This window comes from Lissotriton vulgaris, chromosome 5 (assembly GCF_964263255.1).
Source record: "Lissotriton vulgaris chromosome 5, aLisVul1.2, whole genome shotgun sequence".
Classification (NCBI taxonomy): domain Eukaryota; kingdom Metazoa; phylum Chordata; class Amphibia; order Caudata; family Salamandridae; genus Lissotriton; species Lissotriton vulgaris.
In genome coordinates, this window is record NC_141693.1 from 1142996544 (window position 1) to 1143013660 (window position 17117).

Genomic DNA, 17117 nt, shown 5'->3' on the forward strand with positions numbered 1-17117 from the left:
CATTTATTATAGGCGCCTTATTAATGCACCTCATTCAGAAATATCTATGTTGCCTTTTTAAGGTCCATTTGTGGTTCAGGGGCTAAAGGCACTGTATAACATGGTTTCAGTACACTATGGAGCTACTGAACCTAATGACAGCTCGTTTCCTTATGTGTATCCTTGTGTGTAGTATTGTGACTCAACAGTTATAACAGTGTGAACAACTGTGCCTGCCTTTGTCTCCTGGCCACTTTCTCTGCCTAACGAGGGCATGGCGGTGTGCCATGTTTTAATGCCTCTACCGGCTATCTCTACGCGACATGTGACAGTAATAAGCAGTACCCAGTATAATTTTACATGAAGCCTTTTGCACTCAGCTGTCTGGGGCCCACGAAAGACCCAAGGGTATTCCTGCTCCAGACCGCTAATTAAAGTCGTTAACTGAAGGAATTGTAGCGCTATCATCAAAGTCCATTCAACTATACTCCGACAAAAGGATGCTGGCCTCCTTCTTACTATAGACCCCTCATTATTTGATTGCTCATACAATTTCCAATTTAATTTTATCAGTATGATATCTGATGCAGCAGCTCACAGGCCCACCTGTTTTTAAATTCGTAAAGCGTCACAAACAAGTCTAGGGCCTCATGTGGGTGCAGCTTTAGGACTTTTTTTCTCCTCAAGAATTTTTTTCCCCATGGTGAAAATCTTTTGTCTAACCACCCCGCCTCCAATAATTGAGGATGAGTTCCAATTCCTTTCCCATCCTCTGAAGGGATTTGCTCTTGCTCTTGCCTGGAGTGACTTTGTGAATACACACAAATGTGTATGTTGTGGGGTGCACATGCCCACGGGTTGTTCCAGCCATGGAACACCCACTGTTGACATCTAGGAGTATATTGCCTCACATGAAAGTCTTTGTGTGAATACATAATTGTACAAGTGGAAAACCACATTTTGTGAATTGAAAACGTTACTTTCCACTTATGAAAGGCTTTTTTGTTGGTTAGCTACACTTATATAAGCAACTATTTTGTGTGTATCAGGTCCTTTGCTTTTATGTAAGCTACAGAGAGCATCTTCTGTTGAAAGACTCCATTTTAAGTTGAAAGACTCCATTTCATCAGTTCTTCCAAAAAGGCAATTAAAAGAAGATTAGAGACAAAGTGGGCTTTGAGTCAGTGACTTGTGCCAATCGCCCTCATGTGATATGCATGGTTTGTCATTCTTAGGATGGACTGTCCATCAAGGCAATCTGTAGATGGTGACTTTTTCACATTTGTGTTCGTATTTGTTTTTGCTATATGGTCATTAAGTAGTTATTTTGTTAAACTGCAAATGACACATTACATCAATCTTGTAATTGAAAGCCATGTGTGTTCCATTATTTTTCTAATTTGTTAGCATGATGTCATTTTAATTGCTGATTTGTGCAGTTTGTGTTTAAGAAGTGCCTGTTGTTTGGAAGCTTTAGCCTATCAGGAAGACAGTGTTATTCTGTCATCACACCTGATGAGAATGAAGTTTTGTAAAGAATGCAGTTACCCAAATAGGGTGACCTGGAGTTGGCATTCTAGCAGAGCAAACAGAACAAGCATTGGCATATCCAATGGGTCTCGCATTTGGGACCGTATAAGAGTTTAGCCATGCAACAGTTGGTGGTGTTGCACCAAGGATATTCTGCTGCATAACTAAATAATTATAGGGTCCAAAAAGCGAGCCCTATTGAGTATGCCAGTGTTTGTTTGTTTTTTGTTGTGGTTTTGTTTAAGTTGCCAGATCTTCAATAGCTGGACATGGTTTTTGTTAACAGTTCTTTGCATCAAATGAACTTGTTTTCATTGCTCTGAATGTTGTTTCCATTCTGGTTGTAGGAAGCAGTCCTTTCCGGGGGTGTGGGGGCTGCCTAGCTGTGCGCATGCGCCAAACTTTGCAACTGAGAAAAAGCCTGGTGCAGGCGCAATTTACAAGTGTGGAGTGAGTGAGCCCCAGGCAGCATGACCCACTCACACAGGAGTTCATGCACTGCACCTGCATGCTCAGCATGGTTTAAGGAAACTCGACCCACTCCCTCCCAGGCATCGAACACATATTTACCAAGAAACTCGGAGAAGATCCTGCCTGCTGCACTGACGGCTGGTGATGTGTGTGCCTGGTGAAAGCGTGCACTGACGGCTGGTAGTGTGTGTGCCTAGTGAAAGCGTGCACTGATAGCTGGATGTGTGTGTGCCTGGTGAAAGCGTGCACTGACTGCTGGTGGTGTTTGCGCCTGGCCGAAGCATGCACTGATGGCTGGTGGTGTGTGTGACTGGTGAAAGAGTGCACTGATGGCTGGTGGTGTGTGTGCCTGGTGGAAGCGTGCACTGATGGCTGGTGGTGTGTGCCTGGTGGAAGCGTGCACTGACAGCTAGTGGTGTGTGGTCCCGGTGAAAGTGTGCACTGACGGCTGGTGGTGTGTGTGTGCCTGGTGAAAGCGTGCAGTGACGGCTGGTGGTGTGTGCCTGGTGGAAGCATGCACCGATGGCTGGTAGTGTGTGACGGCTGGTGGTGTGTGTGCCTGGTGGAAGTGTGCACTGACCGCTGGTGGTGTGTGTGCCTGGTGGAAGTGTGCACTGGCGGCTGGTGGTGTGTACGCCTGGTGGAAGCGTGCACTGACGGCAGGTGGTGTGCGTGCCCGGTGGAAGCATGCACTGACGTTTGGTGGTGTGTGCCTGGTGGAAGCATGCACCGTCGGCTGGTAGTGTGTGATGGCTGGTAGTGTGTGTGCCTGATGAAAGTGTGCACTGACGGCTGGTGGTGTGTGTGCCTGGTGGAAGCGTGCACTGACGGCTGGTGGTGTGTGTGCCTGGTGGAAGAGTGCACTGACGGCTGGTGGTGTGTGTGCCCGGTGAAAATGTGCACTGACGTCTGGTGGTGTGTGTGCCTGGTGGAAGTGTGCACTGACGGCTGGTGGTGTGTGTGCCTGGTGGAAGCGTGCAATGACGGCTGGTGGTGTGTGTACCTGGTGGAAGCGTGCACTGACAGCTGGTGGTGTGTGCGTAGTGGAAGCGTGCACTGACGGCTGGTGGTGTGTGTGCCTTGTGGAAGCATCCACTGACGGCTGGTGGTGTGTGTGCCCAGTGAAAGCGTGCACTGATGGCTGGTGGTGTGTGTGCCTGGTAAAAGCGTGCACTGACGGCTGGTGGTGTGTGTGTGCCTGGTGAAAGCGTGCACTGACGGCTGGTGGTGTGTGCCTGGTGGAAGCATGCACTGACGGCTGGTGGTGTGTGTACCTGGTGGAAGCGTGCACTGATGGCTGGTGGTGTGTGTGCCTGGTGGAAACAGGAGCATTCACAGTGATAGAAGACACAAATGAAACTGAAGAAGAGGAGGGGGAGAAGGGAGGGGGAGTGCGATTAGAGGAGCATGACTCACAGCTAGAAGACACACATAAAGCTGACCAGGAGGGAGGGGGAAAAGGGAGGGGGGTAGTGCATGCAGAGGAGCCTGATTACAGCAATAAAATAAAAACACAGATGGCAGCTTGAGCTCGTGAACGCAAGCTGTAGGCCTGCAAAAGCCACTGGTGGCACTTTTAAAAGCCACTTACTAAATGTCTCAAAGAGACAGTGCATGTGCTATCTCAGGCGAGACCTAAAAAGCAGAAGGATTGGTTGGAAAGAAAAAGGGTGGGTTTTCAAAGCTTTACTTAAAGCCAAGACATCCTATTATTTGTCAGTGGCAAGAGGGACTGAATTCCAGTGTATGAGCGGTGCATTGTGGAAACGACTAGTTAATTCGTTTTACTTTGTTTTCATCATAACATGTTAGCTATTTTGTTCACAAGTTAAATATGTGTGCACACTTCACTTTCTTAAAGATGCAATGAAAATACTGATATTTTGTTAGAATGATCTACCATGCAATTTTTTGATGTAAATGTCTTTTAAGTTGAATACTTACTTCGCAATCTTTATCTTCTTACTCACTTTCACAGCACCCTACTTTGAAGATACCCCTGTACTCTGGCAAAATGCAATATGTAAAAGACTGTTATTTTTCACCAACTTGTAGCACTTTGTGGGTAAATTCTGCTTGCAGCTCTGTATGTCTCTTCAAAGTACTTGCTCAGTAAATGTTGATCTGTGGGCCTGGATTTCTTTTTACATACCATGTATCCTCTTTTTCGGAGGCCCAAAGGGCTGGCTCTTGGTTGCTATTTCCTTCTTCCTGGCTGCAGCATCCTTTTTTACTGCCTATCCTGCTTGTTAAATGTATGTAATAATCTATGTCCTGAATTTCCATAAAAAATTTAGGGCTTTGAACGCTGTGGGAACTTTTCAGATTTTGGGCCTTACTTATAGGGTGGAGGTCACGGTACACCACCACAAACGTGGCAGCGTACCCTGTCCATCAAACCCTCTGTTCATCTGCTGTATTATGAGTCGGGCAAGCTGTCATGTTTCCTATGGCGCGGACCCTGCTGACTTTGTCAGAAACCTATACCAGTGGCCTGATGGAGTAGGGGCTTTTGGTGTTAGAACATTAAACCACACACCCTATTTAGACCAGGCAAAAAGATTTTCTCTTTTTCTGTTTGTGCCCACGAAGAAAAATCTGGCAGTCCCAATTAGAAAAAAATAATTATGACCCCTACAATCTGGGAGAAAACTCCCTGGTTGTCTGGTTCATTAGTAATGTGTTCATCAAATACAAACCACGGCCTTGGGGGTTTGTTTTAGAAAAACAAAAAAGTCTAGTGAGTATCTGCCTGAAACATGCTCACCAGTCTTTCAATGCCTTCACAAGAGCCACTGTGGTGGAGGCTCCTATGAAAGAAAATGGATCATCACAGGGCTGACGGTGATCTCTAAATATGTTGGTCCTCTGTCTGTCTGGGTGTTGCACGTAATGTCCTCTACCACCCTGATGGACAGAGATAAAGACTCCAAACTCTAAAACAGGCCCTTAGTCTAATTTTTCATCAGATATAGGTGCTTAGATCTGTTTTCAACTATTGAAATACATACAAATTTGAAGGTCTCAGAGAGTCATTGGGTAAGACATTCGCTAAGCAATTTGTATGACTACTTGGACAAATTCAGGGACACGTGAAAAGACTTTCATAAGGATCCTTGAAACATTGACTTTGACATTTGTTTTGCCCTCAAGACTCCCAGGTCATGCTGGGCGACCGGACTGCAAGGGCCGTCACCATGCCCACTACATGCTAAGCCATCACAACCTTATTTTGCTCTCCTCGTTCTTGTATTTTTCTTCTTTTCAAGAGTTTTGTTGTCTGTTGCTAGAAGATGATTTGTTCTGTAAAGTCAAGTATGCTTTCTGTGAAGTATCACAGAGTTGAGCTTTTTCAACTTTGTCATTTGATGTCATATGTTGAGATCAATAAAAAACAATTTCAGGCAAAAATGAAATCTTTATGTATATAAATAATTAAAAAACCCAGAAAACAACTGAAAGAAAGCCAGGTGTTGGCTTTGTAACCTGTAATTCACTTTGTTTGTGTGACACATTCATTGATTTTTAGTGTTAACTAGTTGAGGAAATGTGAAATGTAGTAATTGGTAAATTTGTGACTTCTTCTGCATTCATTAACATCATTTGACAATAGTGTTTTTGTTTATAAAGCTCACTACTTTCATTGAGTTCATACTTGTATCTCTTAATTATAGGTCCTGACTGCTCACTGCATGTACCCTCTACGGAGTCCTACTGGACGCTGCCAAACGTGAAGCCATTCAGTCCTTCGGTGGGTCGCGCCTCCCACAAGGCGGTGATGCATGGGAAGTTCATGTGGGTGATCGGTGGATATACCTTTAACTACAGCTCCTTCCAGATGGTGTTAAAGTAAGTGATCACTTCTTCATCAACATATACAGCCATGGTACTTGAGTGACTCGGGGGTCCAAGCAATCCTTCTATTTTAGATTATATTCTTTTCATGTATTGACTTTTTAATTGACTGTCACTCTTAAGCAGTGATGTGATACCCTCAGTTTTCTATTGGTGGATGATGGTTAGATTAGAGTATCGGTATGTATGAAAAGTAAAGCTCCGTTTCCTTTCTTGTTTTTTAAGAATTTGCAAGAGGGTCTTCATATGTCTTTAAAATAAATAAATCAATCATTTCTGTGCCATATCAAAAATTAGTGTAATCATGGAGGCCAACTCATGTCCATAAGGGGTATGACTTCTGCTTGTACAGTCGGGCAGAGGGTGGTTGCTTGGATGGAGAGTTTGGTCAGGTGTAGGAGGGTGATCTGATAGGCTGTTTGGGCCTTCATGTCACCATGGCCTTTGAATAATAGGTATTGTACCAGCCAGTTGGCCTTGCCGTTGGTAAGGCGTAAAGGCGTGACACTACCTAGTTCCATTTAATTCAGCTAAAGCATAATGTGAGGATGTAGACTGTATATCATTGAGAAGTATGAATTCTGATTTTGTGGAATTTAGTTTTAGGTAGGTGCTGGATGCCCAAGGCTGGTTGAAATGTAAGTAATATTTTATGCCCGTTGCAGAAAATGCTTTAATGTGGAGTTGCTTGCCATCGGCACAATTATGGCGTGAAGCATCCCTAGGGGATACAAATAGAGGTTGAATGTTAACAGGGTAAGGTTGGAAGGTGATGAATTTGAACCTATTGTGGTAGCTATTTGAACATATTGTTACAAATACATGCATCTTTGTGTGTCCAAACCCTCTTCCCCCCCAAAAGTAATCGTCTTCCCATGACTATCGGCCCCTGCACCTGCTGCCATCTTTGATTATTGGGGTTCAATCCGGAATCAAAGGAAGAGGTGTTGATAGGGAAATGTCCACTCTGTTTGTCACTCCTTAATGAAAGTTTGCATGCGGGCACCTTTTACTTGTAGTTTGGTTCTAAGGTGAAATCATCCAGAACATGTGCTGTCTGGAAGGATTGCACTATAGGTAGTGATTGACATGGCTCTTTTCTACTTACCATTTCAGTAAGTCTTTTCTCTATTTTTCTTACTCTGCATGACAATGAACTTGTTTGATATGCCTCCCAGGATATGAAATCTGTCTGTGTACTGAGAGCAAATTCACCACTGCACATGGGATTTCACCAAATTGATTCATTTGATGGGTAGTTTATTCTTAGTCATCAGTATTAAAACCACAACGCCTCGTCCTCTCATTTAATGCGTCATTTTTATGACACAGTTGAGCCTAATAACATTGATACGATCCTAAGAAAACCTGAACATCAACATAATCTTAGTTTCCTTTTCTAGCCTTGTAAGAGGATTTCTAGAGTCTACGCCTTCTCGTGAGACCTGCCAGCCTTTTTTACTGGAATGCATTTTTCACATCATATTTGAATATGTATTGTTTTTTACATTTTTTTCTTATTCAAGAGTAATTTTGTTTGAAGTGTAGAGAAGTCTTCCCTTTGTTATCTGGTGGCTGATTTATTATTGTTTTTTTTCTATCGTGCTTTGTTTCCCTCTGTTTCCTTTTTCTTATCATGCCCTTGATTTAAAATGCAGTTGTGAATTTTAATCCTAGCACAAACAGGAGTCCGGAATTTTACCCTCACAAATTTCCATAGACTAAATCTGTAGAAAAAGTATCCGAGGAAAATGTGCAAAATAACTCTGATACATGCTTTTATAATTACTTATATTTTTCCTAACAAACTCGAAATCGGAGGCCTTTGCCACACCCAGTAAATATCCTTATGCAGGGAATCTGTATTTACCATGTGCAGTAAATCCTCCCTCAGCTGTGAGTTTTGCCGAATTCTGACTGAGTGCCACAGTCTAAGCTAGAGAGGCCTGCAGACTTTGTGACTTGAAAAAAGAAGACGCTGTGAACAAGTCCACTTTTTGACGCCAGATCCGGATTCAGCAGAGGGTGCATGGATGATACTATTCTCAGACTCCTGCATGTCAAAGGTGAGTACATGTGCAGGACAATCGACACCGCTCCTCGTGCCAAACGATGAGCTGTATATTAAAAGTCATGAAGGATGATGAAGCCCACATTTTTCACTCCTTTTCTTTGCCTGGCCATTAATATTCTTCTGATGCGAAATGTTTCCACTTCTCTCTTTTACCACAGCAGAAAGTCGTTTTTACCTCCTCATTGTGTGCTACTACGCACTTTAAGTCTATGGACTAGTTGCAAGCTGTCTAAATTCCCATCCCATAATTTCCTTTTGTCTATTGCATCTAGCTTGGCAGATGTTTCATTTTCAGGTTTTACTCTTCCCCGAAATCTTTGATTCCTGCCTCCATCCCAAAGGGAATTTTGTTTAAAATATAAAATCTTACAGGATGTGCGTACTTAATGTAACTGTTACTATTTATTATCTAATCCAATCCAACAGAAACGTTTGTTTTGTCCAAGTCTTCATTTGGATAGTTATACGATGGAAAGGCTATTTTGTTTATCTTGTCACTGAACTGTGGAACTCACTCCCTGAAAAAAATGAATAAATGAAAGCTACTTTTAAAGCGCGCTAGTACATGCACAAGATGATTTTTGGTGCAGAAAAAGGGCAAAGCAGATTAATTATTAACAAACAAAATAGTCTTTAACTTTATGCAAAATGAGGACTAATCTGTGATAGGTTGAATTTCTGGGGTAGTGTGTAGCTGCTAGCACAGCAAACCACCTGCCATCCAATCTGTCTAAGGTGAACCTTAGAAATTTGAGGTAATTTGCTACTACAGAGCGTAAGGAAGGAGTGTACAGGCCACAACGTCTACCCACAATAAACCAAAGCAGTTCTCCTAGAAATCAATAGCTACATCACTTCCTCCCACTGAATCAAAGGGATTCATTTCTCAATGTTCAATGCATTGTGGTGATGCAACAAGAATTGCTGTGCTATGCTATTTCCATGAGTCATTCATATTTGGGTCAACAGGTTCAATCCTAGCCTTTGCTGTGTTTGTTCCATGTTACCATATGGAATGAAGTGCTCTCGTCCCAGCTCCTAGTGCACGCTCGTTGCCGTCATCACAAAAGCAACCTTTTAACGTTGGTCTGTTAAAGTAATGCCCTCTCCTTTCAAAGGGATCTACTCCATGCATGAACCTTTCCTCCCCAAGTATCAGCCTTGGCTCATCTATCTATCCTTCCTAGCTTTCTGTACTTCAGACTGAATGAGCTACTCATGCATTACTAAGGGCATAGATGGCGGTGTAACAATCACTTAAATTATGGAATAAAATACCCACCTCGAAGTCACCTTAGATTTTCGTGATGTCATAAGGGCAAGCTGCCTGTGGCCATGGTACTACTCTGTGTTTTGCAGTATCTGTATTATGTATATTGGAAAACTTTATCTCCTTTATATTAAAAATCCTTTGGTGTTGCATGATAACACTCTTAATTACAGACCCGTCTAGCTTCACCAAAGCACATCTGCTTTTGCCTCTTCTTCAGCCTTTCCTACAAAACCTATTATACAAAATACAATACATAGAATGAGTATGGGTTACTCCCTTGCTTTTCTTGTCTATCTCAGTTCCCTGCTCTTGATTTGATGGCTTTCCTCGCTCTTCTTCTGTCTGGGCTGTGATCCAAGGGGATCATTTCTTGCTGTCACTAAGGTTTTCCAAATTGGAAAACGTTTTTCCTTCAAAGTATTCAGTTTTGGAGAGCAATCACAAGATTAGAGTTTTGTGTTCTTTTCAGGCCACCATCCCTGTGAATGTAGCCAATCACAGGAGGTCGCAAATTGTGACCTGCTAATTTATGTTAAATAAGCAGGTCGTTCTGCGGCCCCCTTCAGTTCAGTATTTTGTGAATTGACCTATTTGAACTTGGGTCAGTTTGGAAATGTAGTTATGAAAAGTTGGGGCACAATTTGCGAGCAGTTTTTGTGATAATTTTTTTAAATCAGGTCCAAATTTCCTAGGTGACAGTAATGAACTGGGAGAGGTCGGGACCTCAATTCCCTGGAAGAAAGGAAGAGAATGCCCGTGCAAGAACAGGGAGTGAAAAAGGTGTTGATGATCAATTTTATTCAACAGTACTAACTGGTCAAGAAGCACAAGGAGACCGTGTCTCCTTTGTCTATGATCGTCAGTTGTACTACTGGAGTGAGTGATTTGTCGAAGGAGCAGTATACTATTTAAGTGCATTATCACAAATGTTGGCTTCCATCAAGATGATAAGGCTCTTCAGAGGGTCAAAGGAGAGCAAGCTGTGAATACTGCAGATATAGGTACATTTATTGGTTGGGGTTCTTGTAAGATCTGTTTTGTGCCTGAGAGTGTTCATTTCATTGGTAAAGTTGTGAGTGATGTAGTTTTAGTTGTTTTTAAATGAGTGTGGGACGAGGTATTTGGTTTAATGTCTGTAATCATTGTAGACTGAAATCAATTTTTGTTGGTCTGGGTGATTTTTACTGGTTTATGGTCCTCCAGGGATTGTGTTTCGTGCCAACATCTTACAAATTTCAGATTATCTCTCTTATTCGAGACTCTTCTGTGCTAGGTGGTGGATGACTTGGAATTTGTTTTGGTGCAGGGTGATCTAAGAATGGCAGTCATTGTGTGAACTGTTGTGTGCATGTGTTTAACTGTGAGTTGATGTTGCCTGTATGAGTGACTGAGACAGTTGTTAATTTGTAAAGCAATAAGTGCCAGAGCAGTCACCAGGAGGGCATGGCCGCATACACCGTTCCACAGCCCATGCCAGTGCTGCCAGTAACAGTACCAACACAACTACTAACAATCACACTCCTACAAATGTGACAAGTAATACTATTCAAGGCCCCCAAAATTATAAGAAGGTCTTAGATAGCACGTATTAGTGACAGTTAATGTATATGAAATTAATAAACAGGTGGTGTTGTTCTAATACCCATATTTGGCAGACAGCGTCAACATGTAGCAGACTGTCACAAGCACCAGTGCTAAGAATTAGGTGCCGGTGCCAAGCACCGGAAACCACAGGCTCAAATTATGCACTGGACTGAGATTGTGATGAGCGCCTGATACTGGATGTCAAGGGGTGTCTATGATAGTTTGTGTTGGTTCTGCTGCTTTTGAGTATCCAAAGTGTTGGCTCACACCACCTGCAGCACATCTCTGTAAATAGTGGTAGAACATATTGGGAATCTCATGAGACTGCCCAGGCCTTAGATGGTTCCACACCCCATCACAGTCAGAATTGGCCCTTAACCAGCTGTATAAGATGATCAAGAGGGGACAGTGTGAGACTTAATGGAAGACCTGGTCCACAGCATGATACAGCAAGAGTGACCAGAACAAATGACTGCCGAGGGCACGCCCTCACCTTGGGCTGCACTTATTTGCTCCCACAGATCTTGGCCCTAACACAACCCTAAGAATTGCAGAAGCTCCCTAGATAGTAGTCATGGTGAGACCCAAGGAACACAGGGCTACTGAGACTGAGTTATGCAGAAGGGAATGGCTCCCCCAAAAGTTTCTGACAATGTCAAAATAGTCCAGGCAACTCCTCTTTGTAGAGGGAGTGGCTGGAAAGCAGAGCAGAAATGGAGGAACACGGAGACCCAGCAAGGCACCGCCCTGAAGGTCATCATGAAAGAACTGGTGGCGCTTAGAACAACACTCTCGGAGGTAGCTTAAAACACCTCAAAACCCTCTGCAGATATCCACACTGTCTGTCAAGATATCTGCTCCTTTAACTGAAGACTGTCGGGTGCACAGGCCAGACATGACTAAATCAACCAGAGGTTGGCATCCTCTATAAACTGGATCCAGACCACTGGTACCTCAAAAGAAGATTGTGGAACTGGAGGACCTGAATCACTGAGACAACCTTCAGATTTCTAGACTACCTGAGAAACTGGAAGGGGACAACATGATGGGATTCTTCGCCAGCTTCATCCCAACCATCACCAAGGTCCCCTTCGAACCCCCTCTGGAGTTTCAGTAGGCTGAAAGAATTAGACCTCAACGCCAAACAGGCAATGAAGGCCTGAAACAAATAATAAGCTGTTTTTTATATCATCAACAGGCTAAGGCTGTTGTCCTGAATGCAAAAAAGAAAGGTCCTTTTCTCTTTGAGGACCACAAGAGCTACATTTTGCAGAACTTCTCCCAAGAAACCATGAAAAGATTGATGCAACTACGCTCCATTCTTAAACTCTGGGCATTCAAAATGGTCTCTTGGATCTGGCAATAATGCTCATAAACCACAATAATACTGACATAGAATTAGATAATCCCAGACAATTGGAAAGATATTTGGAGGCACTTTCAGCCATAGGAATAGATATTGGAACCACCACTGATACTCATAATACAAGACCCGAACAATGCCAAACTGATCCACCACTTACTCCTTTTGAGGAACGTCTTTGAGTTAAAGAAGTTACCTAACGATGGTCCAGAGGGCCAAAATCCAGACACACTTGCAAAGAGCCCCAAATGAGAGCCAAATCTCTATCTCCCTTGAAGACCAACTAATTATCATGAACCTACTTTCATTCCTGGGGTTGTGGCCCAGTCCTGTAATGGTAGGAGCTCTTGGTGGCGCATCTTTATACACGTCTAGATCATTGCTCCCTCCTTCCTTCTTCCTTCTCCCTTTCTCTTTTGTCTTCCCTGAACCGGAAACAAGCATTCTGGGACTGGTTTCCGGGTAACACCCTCTGTGAATGTGGGTGAGTGTCTGAAAAGTTTCAACACTCCGTCCATCATCTCCTTGTGTTTGCTTTGTTCACCCTAATTTGGCAGAGTATGCACAGACTTGGGTTTCTTGCTCACTTTGCCACTGGATTCAAGCTAGCCTGGCTGATGAAGGGTGTTACCCCGAAACCGGTCCCAGGATGCCTGTTTCCGGTTCAGGGAAGATCTGACTTGGAAGTTCAGGCTGGACTGTTCCCATGAAGAGCAGGGTTAAGACTTATTTGCATATAGCTGGGTCTGAACTGAGGTGGCGAAGTGAGCTAAACTCAGATCTGTGACTGGGGGCAAGAGTCTGAAAAGTTTCAACGCTCCGGCCATCATCTCCTTGTGTTTGATAATGTCTCCGCGACAACACAGCTTAGTGGTTTACCTGAATGTAAATGGGCTATCAAGTTTTATCAAAAGGAAAAAAGTACTGGATTATACAATGTCGCTACTGCCAGATATAGACCTCCTATAAGAGACACACCTCTTTAAATCAGAATCTCCAGAGAGAATGGGTAGGGAGAGAGTACCATGCTAGCATACTCACCCCAGGAGACACTAAGGCCCACTCTAACACATTATATCATAAGAGCAGGGAAGACATACTACTTGCAAAACACCTCTCCATGAAAGTTCACAAAGTTTGGAGAGCTCCTCACTATAATTCATGCCCAATACACTCAGAGAGACACCGTAGCAGGTATATTTATAATTCTGCATTAGCAATCTAAAAATAAGACTTACTTGGGGTGACTGGAACATATAGGTCAAGACTCCTGCATGGATAAATCAGACCACCCTTTATCCCCCAAGGCCTCAGACAGGAGGCTTCTCAGGGACATTATGGCAGACGTTTCCATGGTAGACCGTTGGAGAGTCCTGCACCCCGCGATGACATACTACACCTACACCTCATGCGTTCATGAAAACCACACCAGATTTATTTTTTTTGTTTTGTTTTCTGCGCCGCTCTTAGATATTTTATTAGACTACACCATTCTGCCCACAGGGGCTTCTGATCATGATGCTATAGAGATCTGGCTCAATATGGGTTTTCTGAGACCACCTGGGAGTCAAATGAGTCTAAACTTTTCGCAATACAATTCCCTGATGACAACAAAAGAATTTGCGTTTGCACCTTCCAGTCTTTTAGAGCACAATAAAGGGACAACTGACTCCCCTGGCACCTTCTGAGTGGCAGGAATGGCAACAATTAGAGGGGAAATACTGTGTGATACTGCAGCTGGAAACAGAAGGCCTCACACAAAAAGAATTAACTAAAGCCTTAAAGCAACACACTTTCCGCTCAGTTCTCCTCTTCGCACTCATCAGATACACTACAAGGTTTGCTACAAGCTAAGCAAAAGCTTTAAGCATTATTCATCTCCAAAGCAGAAACGACCCTGTTCTGCTTTAAGCAGACATTGTGAATGGGAAGAGAAAACCGGCCAACCCTTAGCCCTGCAGACACATCAACAAGAATCCTCTTGCACCATACCGGCCATTCTCCTCCCTGATGGCACATCGCTTGCACACCTTCTTGATAACCTCGAGACCTTTAGTGGCTATTATGAATATCTCTGTTCTGCTGAGGTCACTGGGCCATTGAGGATACTATGTAATTTATGACACCATATGAGATTCCTGAACTCACCACAGACCAACAATAGTAGTTTGTAGCTGACATAACAGTGGAGAAGGTTAAAGACGTAATTGACAATCTCCCATAGAGCAATTCCCTGGTATGGATGGCTACCTGGTCAAGTGCTTTAAAATGCATAAAGACCTCCTGGTCCACTTGTTATGCAACGTCTCTACAGAAGACCAACCTATGCCTACCACATTAACTGAGGTAAATAGTGCGGAAATTACACTTCTCCTTAATCGGGGTACGGACCCCGTGAGATGCGAGAGCTACAGCTGATCTCTTTGCTTCATGTTGACACAAAGATCCTGGCCAAAATCCTGGTGAACCGGTTTAAACACATCCTCCCATCCCTTATATATAAAGACAAGGAGCGTTTTGTGACATGCAGTACTTTGGCATCTAATCTTCGAGCCGTAGTCCTTGACCTCTAGAGGATCCGCTGTGACAGGGATGAAAAGCTAGCATTGTCCCTCAATGCTGAAAAGGCCTTTGATAGGATGGAGTAGAGTTATATGTTCCAGGTTCTGAGAGACAGATGGGAATGGAGCTTGTGTTAATGAACAGAATACAGAAACTCTACACTCATCTAACAGCAATGTTTACACTTCTGTACCTTTTGGCATACACAGAAGCACACACACAGCAGGAATGCACCCTCTCGGCCCTGTAATTCATCCTTGCGTTGGAGTCATTAGCAATAGAAATTTGAAACTCACCAGACAGCCACAGCATACTGATACTAAGTGGTGAACATAAGATATTGCTTTATGCTAATTACATTTTAGTAACTCGCTGCCCCATTCTTGCGAGCACTCATAGATCTTATGTCCCACTTCTTCTCCCTGTCAGGCTACAAGGTGAACTGGGATAAGTGCACAACCCTACATCTCACTGACACGACAGCAGCCATAGACAGTCTACTTGTTAAATGGTCAACCACCATCATGAAATACCTAGGGGTAAAAGTTTCACCGGGCCTGAAAACTGTAGTGCAGCTCAATTGTTGGAATGGGTAAATACAATGTCAGTGAATACTGTGGTATGTTCAGGCCCGAAAACTGCAGTCTAATATGGAAGAATTATCATGGCTGAACACTATCTCTATTTGCTGGTCAGACCATTTTCTCATACTCTTCGCTATCTCTCTTAAACCCACTAAATCTCTCTCTATCACTTCTTCTGAATCTCTGAGGAGAAATTGGAAAAGATTAAATCTAGATGACCTTAATAGTGCATTGAACAAAGACCTCCCATGTCTTGATGGAGACATGGAAAGCATAGCTGAGGCTACACAAACATGGCTAAGTGATGCAGTGAATGCCTGCCTGCCCCTATCCCGCTGTAAGGGAAAAGTACATCGTCCCCCGGCCCCCTGGTTTACAGAGGCCCTCAAGAAAGAAAAATCTACTTGTAAGAACTTGGAGAGACAGTGGCGTAAGAACTATGAGGCTCACCAAAAAGAGATCTACCGTAGGGCCAGAAACAGCTATCACTCGGCATGCATGAAAGCTAAAGCATGCTATGTAACCACGACTATAAATTCAGCGGTTAATAAATCCCAGACTCTTTTTAATACGGTGAAGGAATTGGCTGGAGAAAACACAAGAGCGGAGGCTCCCCCTCTTAGTACTCGGCAATGTCAAGACTTGGCGTCCTTCTTCACTAAAAAAATCGAAAAGATCGTCTTTAATATTAATAAAAACAGTATTACCTCTCATAACCAAGAGGATACCTCTCAAAGCTTTAAAGGAAACTGTCATCTCGAAGCCTGGCCCCCCTTAACATCGGATAAAACGAGGAAACTTCTTAAAGCTATCAAATCGGGTTCTCCCCGTGATCCCATACCCATCAGTATTATCAGCCAACTGGAGGATTCTACCCTGACGCCCATTACGGACATACTCAACGCGTCCATGGAACAGGCTTCAGCAGTGGCGTCACTAGGGGGGTGCGGGGGGTGCGGAGCGCACCGGGTGACACCATCACATGGGGTGACACCGTGACACCTCCGTTTGAACCACGGACGTGTGCGCTGCAAAAGCTCGCATCACTGGCGGCGCCTGCAGTGCTCTGCTCCAAGAGATATGTTGCTGCCAGTGCCAGCAGCTGCCCTTCATAAATAGTTAATCACTGTGAGAGAGACTGAGAAACAGCAGCGCTAGGTGGCTACAATGTAAAGATCCTTCTGCTGGCTCCAGGTTGGTGCTGCAATTTCCTGCCGCGCCGTGTAAGTTTATACAGTTATGCTGCCAATTAATTACGAGGGCGGCCTGGGGGGGTGGGGGGCCATGCCGTCACGTCCGGAGGAAGTAGTGAGCACACTGAGGCAGAAGCGGCAAGGGACTCAAATCGAATCAGGGAGTCCACTCCTTGCCGTGGCGTGCTGCACAGCTGCACAGACAGTTTTTGTTCTCGCCAATGATTGGTGACTTGTGTCCTGAATTGGTGATCTGACTCACCCGCGGCCCGTCCGCCGCCAAAGTCAGTGGTGGTGCCTCAACAGGCAGTGAGTGCAGCAGAACCGAGGCCATGATAAAATGCGAGGCCTACTCCAGTCCTTGACTCGAGGCCTGGACCGCTGCTCACCGTGCAGGGAGGGAAAGTCGTCCTCGGCTGGCTGGTGTAATTGTGTCACACTGACTACCTATTAAGTTAGTACCGGTTGGATGTTTCAGACAATAATTGAAAGTTGCTTGTATTACGGTCTCACTCCCCCCTTGGTATTGAAAGACACCAGCTCCTGTTCATCAGGTGCGTGCTCACAAATATCACTAGCGCACTGTTGTAATTAGCGATTGTTAACTAATGTACATTCCTAAAGCGGCCGCGGCGCGGCTTCTTTAGGT

At 44.0% G+C, this 17117-nt stretch overlaps 1 protein-coding gene across 1 annotated transcript in view; it reads left to right on the forward strand.

Annotated features, from left to right (window-relative positions):
* ATRNL1 (attractin like 1) overlaps positions 1-17117 on the forward strand; it is a 1808663-nt gene that overhangs the window by 453072 nt on the left and 1338474 nt on the right. Inside the window, exon 6 of the mRNA XM_086919594.1 lies at positions 5655-5829. Within this exon, the coding sequence (XP_086775720.1) occupies positions 5655-5829 (175 nt within the window). The remainder of the gene's footprint in view (positions 1-5654; positions 5830-17117) is intronic.